The sequence below is a fragment of the Miniopterus schreibersii genome (genome assembly GCF_964146895.1).
Source record: "Miniopterus schreibersii genome assembly, chromosome: 9".
Lineage (NCBI taxonomy): Eukaryota > Metazoa > Chordata > Mammalia > Chiroptera > Miniopteridae > Miniopterus > Miniopterus schreibersii.
In genome coordinates, this window is record NC_138118.1 from 1,282,119 (window position 1) to 1,301,932 (window position 19,814).

The 19,814-nt window shown below is 64.5% G+C and overlaps 1 protein-coding gene and 1 long non-coding RNA gene across 2 annotated transcripts in view; one reads left to right on the forward strand and one right to left on the reverse strand.

Moving 5' to 3' along the window:
• LOC308561393 overlaps positions 1-10,106 on the reverse strand; it is a 54,838-nt gene extending 44,732 nt beyond the window's left edge. Inside the window, exon 1 of the long non-coding RNA XR_013999475.1 lies at positions 9,985-10,106. This is a non-coding gene — a long non-coding RNA (uncharacterized lncRNA). The remainder of the gene's footprint in view (positions 1-9,984) is intronic.
• SHH (sonic hedgehog signaling molecule) lies at positions 4,286-14,310 on the forward strand. Its single transcript, XM_081146430.1, has 3 exons — positions 4,286-5,598; positions 10,536-10,797; positions 13,520-14,310. The coding sequence occupies exons 1-3, from the start codon at positions 5,299-5,301 to the stop codon at positions 14,293-14,295; spliced, it is 1,338 nt and encodes a 445-aa protein (XP_081002556.1). The 5' UTR covers positions 4,286-5,298; the 3' UTR covers positions 14,296-14,310.
• The last annotated feature ends 5,504 nt before the right edge of the window (positions 14,311-19,814 follow it).

Genomic DNA, 19,814 nt, shown 5'->3' on the forward strand with positions numbered 1-19,814 from the left:
ACACATGCACTCACACACACATGCACTCACACATATACACTCACACACATACATACACAAATACACACACTCACACACATACATGCATACACATACATGCATACACACATACACGCACTCACATATACACAAACACATACACACGCACATACACATATACACACACACTCACATACACACACTCACATACATATACACAAACACATACACACATGCATACACACATACACACACATACACGCATGCACACTCACACATGCATACACACATACACACGTATACACACATACACGCATGCACACTCACACATACATACTCTCACGCATACCCACACACGCACTCCCCTCCCACTGTCCCCCACACCTGCTCTTCAGAGAGTCAGACGCACAGCCCCTCCTGAGCCCCCGCATGGGAAGCTGTGTGGGCTCCTCACGGGTCCTGCTGGGCGGAAGGAATTCCAGGGGGACCGAGGTATCCTGACGACGGGGACCCTCCCCAGTCCCCACTGCTGCGGGCCTCCAGGATCCCCATCGGAGTCAGCAAAGCACAGATGAGACAGGGTTGTTGGGGAGAGCAGCAGGCACTGCGTGTGGGGGCCCCAGGCGGCCCCGATCGACGGGCAGTGAGGGCTACTGAGCTGACTCTCCCGGGGCACATGGGTCATCGCTGGGCCCAGGCAGCTGTGGGGCCAGAAGACCTAGGTCTGTCCCTCACTTCCTGGGCACGAGCCACCTCCCCACAGCGCGTTTCCCGACCCGCTCACACGTGTGGCCACAGTTCTCTGACGGGGGCCATGAAACCACCTGAAGACTGTAAGGGCCACACGCACCTGAGACGGCGGGATCGAGACCTGAGCTTAAAACGAAGGCTGGGGACTCAGTGCCAGTGGAGGACCGTCCAGAGAGAGGAGGTCCGCATCCACAGGCAGCAGCCCGTGGTGGGCCCGACCGCCCGGTGTGCTGGACCACACGTGGCTCCGTGTCCCCAGCCAGCCGTGTGGCCTTCCTGCGTGATGGTGTCCCCTGAGCCACGTCCCGGTGTCGGCACCTGCTCTGAGCGCCAGCGTGGGGTCAGGAAGACACGGGAAGTAAAGAAGGGCAGGGGTGTGAGCGCTGCCTCCCAGGTGACAAGAAGAAAGGTCAATGACAAGGTCGCCACTGCCCGGGGGCGTGGCCCAGCGGTTGAGCATCGACCTATGAACCAGGAGGTCGCGGTTCGATTCCCGCTCAGGGCACAGGCCCGGGTTTCAGGCTCGATCCCCAGCGGGGGGCGTGCAGGAGGCAGCCGATCTATGTGTCTCTCATCATCGGTGTCTCTCCCTCTCCCCCTCCCTTCCTGTCTCTGAAATCAATAAAAACATATTTTAAAAAATAAAATAAATTTTAAAAAATGAAAGGTCACCACTCCAGGAGACAAGCACATTCCCCTGGGGGGTCGCAGCACCTCGGGCGGGGTAACAGTCACTCCCCAAGTTTGCCGAGCGGAACCAGCAGGCGCGAGGGCTGGAGCCACAGGGCCTCAGGAGGGACAGGGCCTCAGGCGTCACCTGTGTCCTTGCCTCAGAGAGTCACTGAGGCCAGGGAGGCGCGGGTCCTCCCCGCTGCGTGGTGCAGCTGTGGCTGGGAGCCTGCCTGCCGTCCCCTGGCAGTGCCTGCTCTGCTGAGCGCCAGCCCGCGCAGACAGCCGCCGGGCCAGCAGAGGTCTGTGCGTCTGTCTGGGTGGCCTCCTCCCCGGCGGGACCAGGGCAGGGATGCAGCTGCCCCCGGGGGGGAAGCTGGAGACTGGGACCCCCAGGCCCAGGGGTTGCTCCAGGGCCCAGGGGTTAGAGAACAGGGCAGGCGGCCTCCCTGCAAAGCGCAGGGGGAGGCCCTAGCCCTTTGGCTCAGCGGTTAGAGCATCGCCCGTGGACTGGAGGGTCGTGGGTTCGATTCCAGCCAGAGGTAGGTATGTACCTGGGTTGCAGGCCCAATCCCTGGCCCCCGGCGGTGGGGGCGCGTGCAGGAGGCAACCACTCCATGTGTCTCTCCTACGTCGGTGTTTCTGTCTGTCTCTCTCTGAGAAGCAGTGAGAAAAACATCCTCGGGAAAGACCTAAAGAAACGACATGCAGGGCGCCGGCTGCGGCCACAAGAAGAAACGGGGGCACCCACGTCCCACCTGGACATGAAAGCCAGGGGCTGGGTGCAGGGGCTCCCGGGAGGACGCGCCGCGGGGCGGGGGCGCGGGGAAGGGGCGGCAGCTGAGAGCCGCACCCCAGGGCCCGGGCGTCGGGGGCCCGGGGAGGGCGGCGGGGGCGCAGGGACGCGGGGCCGGGCGCCCCCCCGCGGCCCGCTCGCCGCTGCGGCCGCCGCGCGACCCGAAGGCAGAGCCAGGAGGCCATCTAGCGGCGGCCGGGGGCGGAGGGCGGCGGCGCCTCCTGCGGGCGGGGCGGAGGCTGCAGCCACCTGCGCTCGGCGGGCTGCGGGGGCGGGACGCGCGGGAGGGAACGGGGGGCGCGGCCCGGGGAAACCGGGAAGGGGTCCCGGTGGTGACCGGGGGTGTCCGGCCAGGTCAGGCCGAGGGGGGGTTCAGGGCCTCTGACCTGCGTGGGGGGAGAGGCAAAGAGAGGGAGCCACCTGATGTCTGGAGTTTGGAAATGGGGGGCCGGGGCAGGGGGAGGGAAGGGAAGGGGGCTCCACTTCTCAGGGTGACCCTGCGGGTGCCCCGGTGCTAAGAAAATAAATCCAAACTGGGACTGGGGTTTGTCCGGGTGGCCTTCCCCCCACGACAGGGTCGGCGTCGGGTTCGATGGCGTGTCCTCGTGGTTTCATTCCCGAGGACCCCAGGCCCCAGGCCCGGCACCCCAAGTCTGCCCTGGCTCCCGGCGCGCGGACGGCGGCCGCGTGGCGGGTCTGAGGTCTCCTCGCGCGCGGGGTCCCTCGCCCCGGGGTGCGCACCGCCCGGCCCCCCTGCCCACGGGTGGCGGCGCGGGGGTCCCGCACCTGGGGCCTCAGGATTGCGCCCCGGCGCTTCGGCCCTTTGCCTGCGCCTGGGTTCGTGCGGGAGGGCGGGAGGGCAAAAGAGAGGGGGGAAGGGAAGGGCCTGGGGCGAGGCCAGACGCGGGGCGGCCGGCGGGGAGCCCGAGCAAAAGGCTGGGCGTCCCCAGGGTCCAGGGGCTTCTCCGGCCCCGCCCGCCCCGCCCAGCCCAGGGGGCAGCCTCCGCGCTGTGCGCAACCTCTCCACGCGCGCTGACCCTCCAGGGCCCGGTGCCCTTCCTGTGTCTGTTTCCACTGGGAATGCAAGTGGGGAAACTGAGTCAGGCCCCTCCACCTGGCGGCCCAGCTGCTTGCCCACCTGGCTGGGGGGAGGGGAGCTCTTCACCAACCATGGGACAGAAAAAGCACAGAGGTGGGGGCTGGGGTCCACCTGGGGAGCCTTGATGGTGCCAGGCCCTGCCAGGCCCTGCCAGGCCCAGCTAGATGGCCTTTAACATGCCCCCCTCTGTCACCCTCCCACCAAGAAGGCGACCTGCTGCTGGAAGGATCCCATTGTTTGGAGGACCCTGCCTTCAGACCTGGCCTCTCCTGACCGGGCTGGGTCAAGGGAGAGCCCTTAATCTCACAGAGGGAGGGCCCAGGGCCTGTTTCAGGGCAGCATTTCCATCCCCCAGGAAAAGCCCCGCTCCCCTGACTTATCTACGGCAAGTCTTTCCTGAGTGGGATGTGGGGGGGCTGAGGAGAGGGCATGGCCTGTAAAAAGGGGGAGGGGATTTCTGATTTTATTTTTCTGCTTTCAGTAGGAGTTTCTTTTCTGAAAGACGCACCGGGGTTGGGGACTCCAGTGTCGCAGGCTCTGAGCACGGGCCCCCCTCTGGGTGCACCCTTTGGCCAGAATGCTGCTCCCGGGACCCTGCCCACCTCGGGCTGCAGCCCCCGGCTTCGGCTTGCAGGCTCCACGGAAAGCCAGCTCCGCCGGCGACGACGTGGAAGGAGCCTGAATCCCACACTCAGCTCATCCCTGGCCTGCACTTTGCTCCGATCGATAGATCGTGGGGGTGGCGTGTGCACAGCCTGCCCACTCACCGCTGACCCAGGCACAATGGGCCTCCGCCCACCTCAGGGGCAGCAGCAGGGCCCCCTCCTCCAGGCTGGGGTGCAGACCGCTGGCCCGGCCACCAGGAAGGTCTCAGGTCACCCGGCCCCAGCCCCTGAGCACGCCTCCATCCCAGGTTCAGGGGGTTAAAAATAATGCATTAATTGAAACGCAATAAAGGAGCAGTATTCTCATTTTTTTTTTTTTTTCTCAGGCACCGGATGCCCTTCAAACGGGAGGCTTCACGTGGCAGCCGGTGAGAATGACCCTCGGTGCGAGGATGTTGAATATTCAGGAAAACGCACAGACCCCCCGTCTTTAAAATGCAGGCAGACCTGGGCTGCGTGGTGAAGTCTCTGGGGGGCGGGCGGGGAGGGGGGGGAAGCACACGTTTAAATAAAACCCGGGGCAGCTTCGCCCCTCCAAGATCGGAGAGAACCCTTGCTTGGTGATCGAAGCTGGCGAGGGGAGAGGGAGGGGGGGTCTAGACTGTCCTTTAAAAAACTTAAGTTGGTTTTAACTGAAGCACCTACCACTCCGGAGAAAGTGAAGGGGGAATGCGGGGAGGCGCACAAAGCAGGGGGTCCCCGGTGTCACCCCTAAGCAGCGGGCGGCCTCCCTCAGGCCCACCCTCGCCTCGCCAGAGGCGTTTTTTCCCTTCTAACGCGAAGCCTCCAGGTGAAAATAAAGCCAAGGCACCTACAGGGGGAAAAAAATTCTAGTCTTTTTTAGGGTTAACATCAGAAGAGAAGCTGGGCTGCTGTGGCCAATCAGATACGCCCCTGCCAGCTATAATATAGTACCGAAGGCAGCCTCTCACACAAGCTCTCCAGGCTCGCTACCATTTAAAATCAGAGTCTTTTTGTCTTTTGATTGCCGTCTCCCGCCCCAACTCCGATGTGCTCCGTTATCAGCGACCAGCAGCCTGCCGCTCCAGCCCCCGCCTGGGTGGGGATCGGCCGCCAGTCCCCCGCGCCGGCGGCGGGCAGGGCGCAATAGAAAGAGAAACGGCGGCGAGCGAGCGAGCGAGGAGCCAGCAGCCAGCCGGGGAGCGAGCGAGCGAGCGAGCGGGGAAGGGCGAGCGCCCGGGCGCGCACACACACACGCGCGCACACACGCGCACACTCGCTCACACGCGCGCACACACGCGCACTCACACACACTCGCGCACTCGCGCGCACGGACCCGCGCGGGGACGCCTCGGAAGGCGCTGGGTTCCACGGACGAGATGCTGCTGCTGGCGAGATGTCTGCTGGCCTTGGTCGTCTCCTGGCTGCTGGTGTGCCCGGCGCTGGCGTGCGGACCCGGCAGGGGATTTGGAAAGAGGCGGCACCCCAAAAAACTGACCCCTTTAGCCTACAAGCAGTTCATCCCCAACGTGGCCGAGAAGACCCTAGGGGCCAGCGGAAGATACGAAGGGAAGATCTCCAGGAACTCGGAGCGGTTTAAGGAACTCACCCCCAATTACAACCCCGACATAATATTTAAAGATGAAGAGAACACCGGAGCCGACCGGCTGATGACTCAGGTAGAAACCCAGCGCCGGGCGCGGAGCGTGTGGCTCTCCAGGGGGCTCTGGAACCGGGCAGCTCCAGCCGGCGCGGTTGCTCTGGGGCAGATGGAAAGGCGATTTCGCCCCGGCCTTCCCCACCCACCTGTCTACCTGCCACCCCTTTCTCGCCCCGGAGGGAATGCAGGTGAAGGGTCCAGCTGAGAACTTCAGGGTGGGGGCGGGGGAGGCCCAGAGGAGATGTGGTCCAGGGATGGCCCTGATTTGATTTCTCCAGCTGGGGGTGGCCTTCCCATCCTGGCCCCAGCTCTGGCTTGGGACTTGGGGAGCCCTTCACTTTGGGGGGCGGCTGCCCTTTCCAAGTTTGGAGTGGAAATGGAAGGAGGCAGAACCCACTCCCCACCCCACCCCCAGAACCACGGAGTGGCTTCCAGGTCACGGTACAGATGTGGCCTCTAGCATCAGACCTTGGAGCTCCCACGGGTCCCTTCTCCTCTGGGCTTTTCTTTCCCACCACACCCCCCGCCCCGCGGCCCCCACCAAACACCCTACATCGGAAAAGCCTGGAGCGGGTTCTGACCACAGGAAGGGGCTGCAGAGGTGCCGGGCTGGTCCCTGGCGGTGGCACAGAGCCCCCTGCGAACCCCCGGTGGCGGTGGTGCCCACCAGAGTGGGAGCCTATCGATATTTCTTTAAGGATGGGCTTTCATTCCCCTGGCCGGGTACCTGAGGGGAGGGACTTAGAACTTATTGGCATTGCATCAGTCCAGGTTTCAACCTGCTGGCCTGGGGACTAGCGGAGGGGGCTGGAGGGACGAACCAAAGCAAACCTGCCGCCTCGCTCCCTCCCCGCCGCCGCTGGAGACTTCTGGCTGCCAGTCTCCCCGCGCAGGGTGGGCTGTCTGAGACTCCGCGCGCCTGTAACTGAAGCTAGAAATGGATTTCCTGGCAAATATAGGTCAACATCCTTTGTATTGCCCTATTAAAATATTTAAGTCCTACCTTTAGGGCTAGGAGCGCACCGCGGCTGGCGGAGTGGCGCTGACGGGGGCACGAGTGCGGGGAGGGTGGGGGTGGCGGGACCGAGACGCCACCGGGCCCTGGGTTCTCAGCCTGAGCCCGGCCTTGCTGCGCAGCCGAAACTGGACGGAGGCAGCCGGGGAGCCTGGGGAGGAGGGAGCCGAGGAGAGGGTCCTTCTACCTTGCGCGCGCTCTCTCTCTCTCTCCCTCTCATCTCCGACCACCTTAAATCTGGACCGCGAGTGTGGCCGCGCGCGCGCTCGCGCGGGTACCCAGAGCGGCGGCTAACTCTGCGCAGGCCTCCGGGCACCCCGCGTGCGGCCAGCCGCGGGGAGTTCTCCGGCCCGTCCGGGGCCCCGACCCCGGGTCACCCTGCTCCGGCTAGAGGGAGGGGCCTGCTCGGGGTCCCTCAGAGCCCGGGAAGAGGGAGGCCAGGCGGCAGCAGGCGGGGGGCGGGGACGCCGGAGGTCCCCGAGCGGGAGGGGTCCGCGGTCGCCCCCGTGGGCGCGGTGCCGACGCCAGAGAGGGGCCCCGGCCCTGCCGCCCAGCAGCAAGAGCGGAGCCGCGCACCCAGACAGACGCATTCGGCTCCACTTACTGCGGGCTGATCGATCCCGCGGCTCGGGTTTCAGCGCGCGGGGCGGGCTGCGGCCGCCCCTCCACGCGCCCTGCGCCGCGCGGTCTCCGCTAAAGAGCAGGGCCCCCGACGGCCCGAGGCGCCCGCGCGCGCGCGCGGGGCGGGGAGGCAGGTGCCGGGCCCAGGGCGCAGCGCAGGTTCCCCGGCCTCCTGGCCTCCGGGCCTCGGCGCCCGCGCCCCGCGCCCCGCGCCCCGCCACTCTCGCCACCACGAGCGTTGGCAGCATTTGAACTTCTGACCTGTCAACTTCCCTCAGACGGAGAAACGAAAACAAATACTTTTTTTCCCGGGGCAGTGGCTTTTCCCGTTCCCAGCACAAAAGGACGGGGGAGGGGCGGCCGCCGTGAGGCTGAGTGGAGAGAGCCAGGCCCGGATTGCATCACGGACCTCACAAATGTCCCCCCAAATCGCGGATGGCTGGGGGGGGCGGCCTGGAAGGTGCCCTTGGTGTATCCCATCCCGTCCTTCCTTTTGCTCTGATTCCACGAGTTGGGGGGGCGGGGCGGGGATGGGGGGCGGAAGGCGTGGGTGGTGAGGGGCAGGGCCGGGGTGAAGGGGTGAAAGAGGGACCGCCTCCCAGGCCAGAGGCGGTGAGGGCTCCTCGGGGAGCCCGCGCACCCGCCGGCCCCGCACTGGCACAGCCGCCGGGATTCTGTCCTCAGGTGCGTGCGCCCCCGCCCGTCCCGCGGTCCCTCCGCGTCTGCGGGCGCCTCTGTCTCCCTAACGTGACTGCCGCCCAAGTCCCTCAAGCGTGGCAGGATCGTCCCCAGTGGAACTCTGAGAGTTCTGGAACGCATGAGCTCCTGGTTAATATTAACTCGGAGAGGGGGGAGCGCAGACAGACACCCTGTCCCCGCAGGCCGCGGGTGCCAGGCGGGGTGCCGGGGGCTGTGAGGGGGCAGCGGGCCGCGCGAGGGGCCCGACCCGGGGGCCCGACCTGGGGGCCCGCGAGGGCACCGGCCTGAGACGCCACGTTGAGTAGATTTCTGGGTGCGCGGCGGCCCCGGGGCACCGCACTCAGGTGTGGGTTTCGGGAGGGTTCTCCAGGTTGGACGGGAGGGGTCTGGTTTTCCGGAGCGGGGAGGAGCGGGGGAGGTGCGCGTAGGGACTTGGGGGGGTCTCTTTTGAAGTTGGAGCCCCCTCCCCCGCGCGGGGGAAGCCCGCGGGCCGCCGGCGGTGACAGTCCCTCGCCGGCGCTGGGCGCGCAGCGGCTGCGCAGACGGGGGAGGCGGCGGGCGCGGGGCGAGGGGAGCCGCTCGGCCTCGGCCACACAAAGCGGCCCCGCGGCCCCGCTGCGCTTCGCGGTGGCTGCCCAGGGTCGGGCTCCATCCGCGGCGCACGCCCCGGTGAACGGATGACCGGCCCGGGCTTCCCGGCCTCGGCCGAGACGATCGCCCTGCAGGGCGCGGCTGGTCCCTGCAGCCCCGGCCGAGGGCGCGCCGGGGGGCGCCGGGGGGGGCGCGGGGGCGCGGGGGGCGCGGGGAGCCGCCTCGGGCCTGCCTGGGCCTGCGTCCCCGCCGGGTCCCCCACCTCTGGTCCGAGTGGCGCAGCTCGGGGCGCGGGGGCGGCCCTGTCCCCCCCCCCCGCCAGCTGCCCCGGGGACGCTGCTGAGAGCTTCGCGCGCCCGCGGGAGACCGGAGCTGGGGTGGGACCGGGGCCCGGACGCCCGGCGTTTGCGTGCGCGTGTCGGTGCTGTGCGCCTGCGCCGCGGGCTCCACAGCCCGGCTCTTAACTGACCCTAGTTTCTGATTGATTTTCATGTAAAACGCGTCCAATCCTCACGATGACCTCACTCAAACTCTGCCCTTCCGACTTTTTTTTTTTTTTTTTTTTTTTTAAGAAAACGGCTGTCAGGCCCAGAAACCTGCAAGCGCTGACCTGTTACCAGGCCCCCCCCCCCATTTGTTGTATGTTTAACTCTACAACCATATACTGCGTTTTATTGCTGCCAAATACACAGCGCTTTTCCTGTTGCGCAACCTGTCACATCTCCTTCTGCAAGGGCGCGCCTCCCCCCTCGCTAGGAAACGAGTCCCCCCCCCCCCCGCGGTTATCAGGGCTCCCCGTCCTGCGCGCGCCCCGGAGGCGGCCAGCCCTGCTCTCTGCAGACGTCCACTGGACACTGCCCCCCCCCCCCCCCGAGCCGCCTCTGTCCGGGATGCTCCCCTCATCTCCCCTCTTTGAAACCCCGCACCCCGCCGGCCAGCAGCAGGGTGAGCTGGCTACACAGACGCGCACCCTGCATTCAGGCACTTTCACCGCTTCCTTCTACGGGGCGCCACGGACCCTGGTGCGCACCCCACCCACCGGCTTCCTGACTCCCCCAGGCAGCTTCCCTGTGGGGGGACAGGGGCGGGACAAACCAGAGGCAGAATCCCCGAGGCGAAGGGCTCCGGGGCCTCAGGCCCTGCTGGCTCCCCACCCCCACCCCGCCCGCCCTGCCTCCCTCCCCACCCCCGAGGTTTGCTCTTCAAACTCGCCGATCCCCAGTCCGCGCCGAGGCCGAGAAAACAAGAGGGGGGAGGGAACAGGTTAAGGAAAACAAGAGGCGCAATCAGACCTCAGAAAGGCCTCGAGAAAGAGTTCCGCGGGGCGAAGGAATGTGACCGTCCAGATAAAGACTGTTTGTCGTCCGGCCGGGCCGGGCCGCGTCGGGAATTATAACTCACCTTTCACTGCCGGGCGCCCCACCCCCAGCCTCCCTATCAGCCCCCCACCTCCCTCTCTACCTTCGGCTTAATTCGCACCTCAGATAGGCCCGGGGCAGGAGGGAGGGTCCGGAGATAAGGCGAGGCGTTTAGTCTTCAAGGAGTCGACGGCGCGTTCTGCTCCATTTCTGCAAACTTGCACCTTGGGCCTCTCTCTGGCCTCCTGGTGAGGGAGTTTGCCCGGGGGGAAGGGCGCAGCCCCGCACAGGTGCACAGAAATGGGGCCACTGCCAGGGGTGGGGGCGGCGGGGAAGGGCACCTTGGGGAAGGCGTGAGGCACGGCCAAGGGTAACCTCTGCTGGGTTCTCCAGCCTTTGTCTGAAAACACACAGTTCACTTGTCCCCCCCCCAAAAAAAAAAATCTCACCTGCTCCCCAGGCCCGGGGTAGGAGCTCTGCTGGTCCAGGATGTGGAGACGGGCCCTGGGCACATCTCTCCCGGGAGCTGCTCCACCTGCAGACCCCTCCCAGCCCCCAGCCCCCAGCCCCCAGCCCAGTGCCACCTCTGGGGAGCTGGGACTAGACCGAGAGGCCAGAGGGGAGAAGGGCTGGGCCGGGCGCTGATGTCACCGTCCCCCCTTCCCTCCGCAGAGGTGTAAAGACAAGCTAAACGCTTTGGCCATCTCGGTGATGAACCAGTGGCCGGGAGTGAAGCTGAGGGTGACCGAGGGCTGGGACGAAGACGGCCACCACTCGGAGGAGTCGCTGCACTACGAGGGGCGCGCGGTGGACATCACCACGTCCGACCGTGACCGCAGCAAGTACGGGATGCTGGCGCGCCTGGCGGTGGAGGCCGGCTTCGACTGGGTGTACTACGAGTCCAAAGCGCACATCCACTGCTCCGTGAAAGCAGGTGAGTGGCGGGGGCCCTCCCGCAGCCCCCACTGCGTGCGCACGACACCCCTGCACCAGCTCCAGGTCCGCCCACCAGGGGTCACCTGTGAGCCCCGCGGCCTGATTCCAGGCAAAGCCAACGAAGTGGGGGGACGGGGGAGGGGGCGCCAGGACCGGGGAAGGGAGGGGACTGGGTGACCACTGTGTTTGCGCCCTGACTACACACCCTAGGAGGCTGCGCCCCAGCCAGCAGTCCTGCCACCCCCATGTAAGGCCGCAAAGGCCCAGGGCCTCTGAGCCCCGGTGCACAGGGCAGATGGTTTCCTGGGCCGCCCCCACCGCTGTTTCCGGAGCCCCCCCTGAAGGCGGTGGAAACGGGGAAGGAAAATGGGGGGGGGCGCATTTTCCTGGTGAGACTGCAGCCCTGGTAGTGAGCCGGGTCTGGCCTCATCTTTCCTCTCATTTAGGGCTTAAGAATCAACCGTCCCACCCCCACGCCTGCCCCCGCCCCAGAAGGGGCGGCTGTGTCCAGAGGGTAAGCCCCGGTGCTCTCCTCTCCCTCCCGGGGGCGCCTGTGGACTCGAAACCGAACTTAACTCGCCCGCTGAGCCTTTGGGGAGAGGCCTGGTGGGAGGCAGTCACCCCGCAGCCACCGCTTCCAGCATCTGGGCGCCGCCAGCCCGGGAGCACGGCCCCGGCTCGTTAGGAGCCAGCTGGGCCGCCGCGCGCCGCAGGCAGGGCCGGGGAGCGGAGCCCGCAGCTGCGGCCGGGCCGTCCCGCCGCGAGCGCGCGCGGGGTGCTCCCGGGCCTGCCCCCGCGCCGGCCACGCCACGCGCGGAATCGCGCGAGCGTCCCCGCTTGGCGACTGTTCGCGCCACGTTTCCATCTCAGCGCAGGTTGGCGCATTTATCAAAACAGTTCACACCGAATTCCCGAGGAGCTGCGCCCTCGCCGCCCCTCCCCAGCGGTGCCTGTTTGTCGCCTAAACTGCATTTTAATAGCAGACGTGAGGGGAGCGCGTCTAAAGTGTCAAGACACACTTCGTAGGAAAGGAAAATAGTGGCTTCTTGTCACAGCAGAGAGAAAAGGAGCGTCAGGGACGGTGGGGAAGGGGGCTCAGCCGAAGGAGGAAGGCAGCGCCCCCACTTCGCGGGGGCTCCTCGGGGTAACTGTCTGCGGGGTTCTCCCCTCGCGACGCCCCCTGACCCACCCCCACCACCCCCACGGGGCTCCCTTCGCGGGACCTCGCTGCTGCGCTCGAGCGCGCGCGCTCTCACAGCCGGCCCTGTACGCGGGGTCCCCCTGGCGGGGGTGCTCCTAGCGGGAGGGGGGGTGTCCCTGGAGGTCTCCTCGAAAATGAGCAGCGGTAATCCGGCCCCCGGACCCCGCCGGGAGCAGCCCCCGGGCGCGCAGAGCCGCTCATTGGCATTCCGCGCACACGGGCCGGGACGCGGAGCGCTGCGTGTCAAGCAGGGTCGTGCGACTCGACGACTCGGGCTCGCCTGCGCCCCGGCCCGCATTCCGGGGGGCTACGGCGGGCCTCCAACGGCCAGGCCCGCACTTCATGCCGGAGAAACCGATGAGAAGATTAAAAACCCTCTGTAATTCCAGCGGGAAGATTCTTTCTCGCGATCTCTATTTGCGGAAAGCGTGATCCCAGAGATTGGAATGCAAAGAAGACGGGGCCTCCGCGCCCCTCCTCCCGGCCCCCTGCGCGCCGCCCGCTCCGATCATTGTCCTGGGGACAGTGAGCCTCGGAGCGCGGCCCAGGGCTCTAAAAAGCGCGTCGTCAAGGGGCCTTGAGAACCGGCGCTTCCAGCGCCCTAGCAGGCCCGGCCATTTAAAATTCAAATACACATCTTGAGAGCTTGGAAGAGAGGCCTGGCTGAGCAAACAGTGCTTGTGAGGCCCGGGCTTCTGGAGAGCCCGCGTGTGAACCGCGGGGCGCTGGGGTGGGGGGGCTGCACCTGAACAAATAGGGAGGGGGCAGCCGGGAGCCGGAGAGGGGAGAGGAGACGTGGAAGTGTCCCCTCTTCCGAGAGTGTCTCCCTTTTAGCGCAGCCATCGCAGGGACAATGCTGGGCCCTTGATTGGATTTTAATTGGAAAATCCACACAAGCCCCGGGTTTTCACACCTCTGCCGGTTCTCTGGAATGTTTGTCCAGTTGCTACAACTACTACAGCTATTTTCACCCCCGCCCCGGGCCCCCCGACGCTGAGGCCCCCCTGACTGGGCGCTGGGGGGGGGGGCGAGGGGTCTCCGCGGCGCAGCCGGGCGCTGGAGCGCTGGAGGGGGCGCCGCGGCCCGCGCCGGGGGCGGGAGGGAAGGCGGGAGCGCCCAGGCGCCCGGGGGAGCTCAAGGAGGCTTCCTGAGGAATCCAAGTGGAGAGCAAATACCTTCTGAATTCGGGGCGAAGTTGGGTGTGTGCTAAGCAGGGGGGTGGGTTGGGGTGGGAGGAAGGAAAGGAGTGTGTAGCCGGCCAACCTTTATCGCCGCCAGTCCAATCCTAAAAGAGTCGTTAAGGAATGTGTCTGCCTCTGAAGTCTGTCGCCCGGGCGGTGGGGCCGGAGGAGAGAGGTCTGCGAACCAGCCCTCAGCCTCTCCGGGGAGCTGCGCGCATCCGCGTCTGGGCGCGCGGGACACCAAGCGTGCGCCCCTCCCCGCGCGCGGGTGCCTGCATCTGGGGCCTCGCCCTCCTGACCGCTCTGCTCTCTCCCCCCCCACCCCCTGCCCCCCGCAGAGAACTCAGTGGCGGCCAAATCCGGAGGCTGCTTCCCGGGCTCGGCCACGGTGCACCTGGAGCAGGGCGGCACCAAGCTGGTGAAGGACCTGCGCCCCGGGGACCGCGTGCTGGCGGCCGACGACCAGGGCCAGCTGCTCTACAGCGACTTCCTCACTTTCCTGGACCGCGACGACGGCGCCAAGAAGGTTTTCTACGCGATCGAGACGCGGGAGCCGCGCGCGCGCCTGCTGCTCACGGCCGCGCACCTGCTGTTCGTGGCTCCGCACAACGACTCCGGCGCAGGGTGGCCGCCGGGGGGCGCGCCGGAGCGCAGGGCGCTCTTCGCCAGCCGCGTGCGGCCGGGCCAGCGCGTGTACGTGGTGTCGGAGCGCGGCGGGGACCGACGGCTGCTGCCGGCCGCGGTGCACAGCGTGACCCTGCGCGAGGAGGCCGCGGGCGCGTACGCGCCGCTCACGGCGCAGGGCACCATCCTCATCGACCGGGTGCTGGCGTCGTGCTACGCGGTCATCGAGGAGCACGGCTGGGCGCACTGGGCCTTCGCGCCCTTCCGCCTGGCGCACGCGCTGCTGGCCGCGCTGGCGCCGGTGCGCACGGACCGCGGCGGGGAGCGCGACGGCCGCGTCCCCCAGCCCGCTCCAGGCGCGCCCGGGGCGGCCGACCCGCCGGGCGCCGGAGGCATCCACTGGTACTCGCAGCTGCTCTACCAAATAGGCACCTGGCTGCTGGACAGCGAGGCCCTGCACCCGCTGGGCATGGCCGCCCCGTCCAGCTGAAGCCGGGGGGCGGGGCGCGCGGGGCGGGCGGGGCGGGGGGCGGGGCAGCGGCCAGAGACGCGAGACACGCGGAAAACCCACAAAGCGCACGGAATGAGACGTTAACTATCATCCTCATAATAAATAATAATGATACGTAGTGCAACCCAAAGTAGACTGTAAGGAAACCAAGACCCCGGGAAGTTCTGGCGTCGCGTTTAGTTCGTATAATATTTTTTATTTTTATTTTTTTTGAATTTTTATGATTTTTTTTTTTTTGGTTATTTTATTTCGATGATTATTTCCCTCCCCTCCGCCCTCCCCCCCCCCACCTCTCATGGCTATTTATTTGTTTGGTATGAATAGATGTTTTAAAATAATATGAAACCGGACCTTCAAGAGCCTTAACTAGTTTGTTTCTTGGGTAATTTATTATTGTCCTGCGAACTGCACTCACAGGGGAGAGATTATTTTGTGAGGCCCAGCGACCTGCTCAGAGTCTATTTTTCTACACGTCCCGCGTCCCGACGCCCAGACAGCAAAGCTCTGCTCGCCACCCCCTGCGGCTCCGCTTCTCAGCACGCGCGAACGAAGACGCGCCTCGTGGGGGTCCACAAAGTCTATTTTTATACACAGAATTGTAAATTAGATTTTTTTGAGAGATCAATACTTAACTGAATGACATTTCATTTTCGAAATAGTGTAAAATATGAAAATATATTATTTTTAATTTAACTAATTTCCATCTCCACGGCCGGCCATCTCCTCGGGCGCCTTCCTGGTGGAATTTTTTTGCTTTGTCGATATTTTGGCCACAGACCTGGAAGTCAAGACTGTTACACACACTCACACACTTGTCCTTCCTTTCTTCTGTTTTTTTTTATTTTATTTTATTTTTATGTTATTATTGGTTTTTTGTGTGTGTGTTTTTTTGTTTTTGTTTTTTGTTTTGGACAAACTGGAAGATCTCTGTTATTTTTAACGTCAAAGAATTTATTAGAAAATGATATTTTTTAAAAAAAGCGCACATAGCAATGAGCCCATGCGGACGGAGCCTGTAGTTTCTACAGAGATAAACAAGGATTTTTTTTGCATTAATAAATGGAGAATTAACTGCTGTAAATTTACTAAACTGTATTTTTGAATATTTTGTAATAGTTTTATAGAAATAAAGCGTGCCACGCACAGACTGGTTAGTACGTGATACTCGGAGTCCCTGTCCCAGCCCTTCTTTGCTTCCTGCTCGAGCTCCTGGCTTCGGCCCCCTGGGCTCCCAGCGTCGTCGCCACGAGCGGCTTAGCCTGTGGATTCGGACTCACTCGCGTGTTGATTTTCGTGGCTGGATTGACCTCAGCTCTGGCTGCGTGTTGGGCTGGCCGTCTGCCTGCCCTCCGGAGGTTGGGGTGCTGTGCTGGGTGCCCGCCGGCCGCCAGCCAGCCCAGCCTAACCTGTAGGCCTGGAGGAGGTGGCCCGGGGCAGCCACCCAGAACTGACCCCCGGCTCCCTGGACCGGTCCCCGGACGTCATCCCCTGGGCTTGGCTGCCCCCGGGGTTGGAAGGCTGTGTCCCTGGCCCCGCAGGGCGGTCCCTAGCTGCCTTCTGAAGTCCTGGGGCCCTTTAAGGAGGGTCCCCGGGGAGAGGGCAGGGTGTCAGTCCTGTTTGAACCCCCCACACTCTTTTCTCGGGGCTTCCTCTGGAATCCAGGGCAGGCCTACATCCTGCCCCCCCCCCTTCTCTCCCAGCACAGCCACTAGGGTCTCAGGGTGCCAGGGTCCTCCGGCCATGCTGGCGTCGCCAAGCCCAACGTGTCTGTCTGGAGTGGCTGCTGAGCATGGACTTCTGTCCCCAGGGCACAGTTCTCCTTTAGCGGGCGCCCTGTGTCAGTGGGCCTGTGGGGGAAGGTCCTCCGTGCTTGAGGCTCAGCCCAGAGGGGTTCTGCCCGTGGCCATGACTCTGAGCACTTAGGCTTCTGAAGGTTACTGCGGCGCTTTGTGCTTCGAGCCCGTGTCTAAGCCGGGCTCTGCCAGGCGGCCCTGTGGGCTGGGCCTGTCTGCAGGCCAGTCCGCAGAGGGGAGCAGACTTGGACCTGAGGGCTCTGGGCAGGTCCGGAGCGGCTGCTCCTGAGGCTGGACCTGTGTCCCCCAAGCTTCTGTGCTGAGGGTCTGGCGTGGTGTGGCTTCTCCGGGGCACAGGGACCGGCGTGCATGGCGCTGGGGCAGGAGGCCCGGCAGGCACACTGAAGCTTGCCCACGGCCGGGCCCTCTGGGCAGGATGGGTCCTTGGTTTCCCTGGAAAAGATTGTTTTCTGGTCATGGAGGTGGTGAGCACATTCAAGGTTTAGAAACCTGGTGGCACCTGGTGGTTTCTGGTCTGTCAACAAGTTTGTGTGTAAGTTGGTCGAAGGTAAAAGGAACCCACGGGCCCACCAGCATCTCTGGCTGCGGTGACCGACCTGAGTAACTAGCGGTGCAGTCCAACGGGTCAGGAGCTGGCAGAGGCCCAAAGGTGCCTGTGCCAGTGGCAGAGTCCTGGCCACCGGCTCCGGGCAGTGCCCCCTACAGGCCGGGCTCAGTGGCCCCATCACAGTTTACTTACCCTGTCCCCCTTCTCAAGATTCTTCCAGCTTTACATTAAGAATTCTCTTTTTCACGGGCAACGAAAGGAAGTCACCGCATAGAGAAAGCAAACCCAGGGCACAAGGTCTAGGGGCAGCCGGCTCCAAGCGCTCGAGGCCCCAGCATCTCCATCTTCAGGGCTGGCGGGGTCACAAGCCTGCCGAGTGTCCACGCGGCGTCGCTGCTGCCTCCCCGGGACCCCGCGCCCGTCTCCTCCGTCAAACACGTGTATCAGAATGTACTTGAAACTGTTACCTGTGTGCTCTTGTTTGAATAATTAAAGACGTTACAGAGACTCTCCGAGGTGTCTGTTCTGAGGCGCAGCCCCTCCCCCGCACGGCCACGTGCCGATTCCTGTTTCCTCCACGAGAACGTGGGAGGGAAGCTTCATTGAGCTGCAGCCTCGGTTCCTTCAATGGGAGGTTGGGTCAGGCTTGGGAGGCCGAGCAGGAGGCCCCTGATCCTCCCTGCGTGAGCCCTTCGCTGTAGGCGTCTCAGCCACGTGGGAAATGCCGGGCGGACGGGCAAAGAAGGCCAGTTGGCTGCAAGATTTGGCGAGAAAACCACAGGGTGCCCGCTGGTGAGCCGGCTGCAGGGCCGGCATCGGGGGCTGGTATCATCAGGGGCTGGCGTGGGGCCGGTGTCCGAGGCTGGCTCTTGCTCAGTGGCCGGTCCATCCTTCGGGAAGGATGACCCACCGCCCTACTCCAAGGGGGATGGGATGAGGGGCCCAAGGAAGGTGACTTTCAAATGACTTTCTATGAGCAAATCACTGAACACCCATGAGCCCCGGTTTCTCCCAGGCCCTCGGACGGAGGTGCGGGCTAGGATGGGGTCACACAACATGGCCCTGGGGCAAATGCGGCCCACCGCCTGGTTTTTATACGGCCCACCAGCTCAGTTTGGTTTTCACGTTACTGAATGGTTGGGGAGGGGGAAAGTCTACAGAAAAGATTTCTGGCCGTGTGAGACGTAATGACATCAGTGTCCATCAACAAAGCTCCATGGGAACAGCGTCCACGGTCACCTCCGAGCTCCCACGGCCGGGCTAAGCAGGTGCGTCAGACCCCATCCCGAAAACACGGCCCGCACGGCCTGAAATATTTACTACTCGGGTCTTTACAGAAAAAGTCTGCCACCCCCATAGATCTCGAGCCCAAACCAAGCAGGGCTGCGGGGTGGAGGGCGGGCCGGGGCCGGAACATGGTGGTGTGGACATCATCACAGCACACCCGGGGGTGACAGGTCCAGGAAGGCCCGGGGCGGCCCCTCCGGCCGGGCCACGCAGCAGGCGAGCTAGTGCCGAGCAGGTGGGAGCTGAGCTGGAAAGAACCACGTGTAAAGTAGGGGACCCGCGGGGACAGAAACGCCGTTAGAGGAGGCCTCTCAGTCTTAATCTCCTGACCCCGTGACAACCGTCTGCACTGAGAGAGAACCTCCTTCCCTTCTTTTTTTTTAGCTGAGCTTGATTTTCCCAAATTAAGAAGAAAATCTTAAAATTCACATTTCACTATAGGAACGCGCTCTGGGTCCTGCTATGGGGAGACGCGGCCCGTCTGTGGGGGACCTGCACTCTCAATGGGCGTCTTCGGTTCTCAGGGTGACAGCAGCTATGCTCCTGGAAGGGGGTGGGGAGAGTAGCTTAAATAAGGTCCAGAAATCTGAAAAGTGAAGATAAATTAGAAGCGATATTATGCCAAAAATCCAAGGAGAAACTCCCTGGAAGCACAGAGCTTGGCCCCTGGTGGAGTCCTGTGCCCCTTTGCCCTGAACACCACCATTCATGGGGGGGGGCTCCCATCCTCCAGGCCCCAGGAGGGACACGGGATTCCTTCCTCAGCCCCGCAGCCTGAAGGCAGCAAAGCGACCCAGGCCTTTCAGAGGGAGCCCACGGTCCCTGTGTCTGTCCCTGCTGACCCAGGTCATCGAATCCCAGCCGAAATCCTCCAGCCACAAGGTGGCTGCCTCCCTCGCTCAGCGCTGGGCCACCCAACACACCCAAGGAAGCAGGAGCCCAGCCGAGGAGTGGGGGTGGGTGGGGGTGGGTGGGGGACCTACCTGCTGCTTCCGAAAGAGCCTCAAAGTGTCAGCAGCAGCACAGAGGCCCGGCCCGGCTGGAGCTGCCCGCTGACCCCAGGGTTGCTGCTGTCTCTGTGGCCCTGCGTGTTCTCCTTCACTCGGTGACATTCGTGGGAGGCACAGTCATCTCTCCCCAGCCTGGAGCCCCGAGGGGCCGCGTGGGGCCAGCTCCCTGCTCCCGTGTCCCCAACGTCCCATGTCCCAAAGGTCCCGTGTCCCAGAAGCCTCGCACGGAGCTGCTTCCCTCCCGAGTGCCGCAGGGCCTCCTGGCACACAGCTTCCACTCTGTGCCCGTCCAGCCGGCCCAGCCCGGGTTCCACTGAGAACACAGGCTCCCCCTCTGCCCGCCAGGCCCTCCCGAGGTGCACGTGGCAGGCCGCGAGGACAACTAGCAGGAGGCTTGGGGGACCACCGGGGGACAATGCGGCCACTCCCCCACCTCGGGCAGGCCCAAGGCCCCCGGAGTTCTCCTGGGGGCCCGGCCCAGACAGCCTCCTGTCCCTGGGCCCCTGGGCTGCTCTGCGCCAAAGCTCCGGGCGGTTCAGCATCTCCCGGCGGCGGAGGAGCGCGCCCCTCGGTGGAGTCCGAGCGCCCTCTGGTGGTCTTGGCGGGACAGCGCAGGCGCGCCCCGGCCGGGACCTGGGCCAGCGCACCGGGGACCCCCTGGACGCCAGGGGGGGCTGATCCAAATAAATGTCAGAGGTGCCTTCGAAGAAAAGAGAGCGAGTGACAGCAGGGCCTCCCGCAGACAGCGGTGTCGGAGGCCTGATGGGCACAGAGAAGGCGGGTGGCGCCGCCCGTCCCCCCCTAGTGGCCACACCCGGCCATCGCCGCGCCCTCCCCCGG

What these genes read in the sequence shown, in the direction of transcription:
- SHH (XM_081146430.1), top strand. Translation starts at nt 5,299, where the DNA reads ATGCTGCTGCTGGCGAGATGTCTGCTGGCCTTGGTCGTCTCCTGGCTG. An exon ending in CCGACCGGCTGATGACTCAG is followed by an intron (nt 5,599 to 10,535) that starts GTAGAAACCCAG and finishes TTCCCTCCGCAG; the next exon opens with AGGTGTAAAGACAAGCTAAA. An exon ending in CCACTGCTCCGTGAAAGCAG is followed by an intron (nt 10,798 to 13,519) that starts GTGAGTGGCGGG and finishes TGCCCCCCGCAG; the next exon opens with AGAACTCAGTGGCGGCCAAA.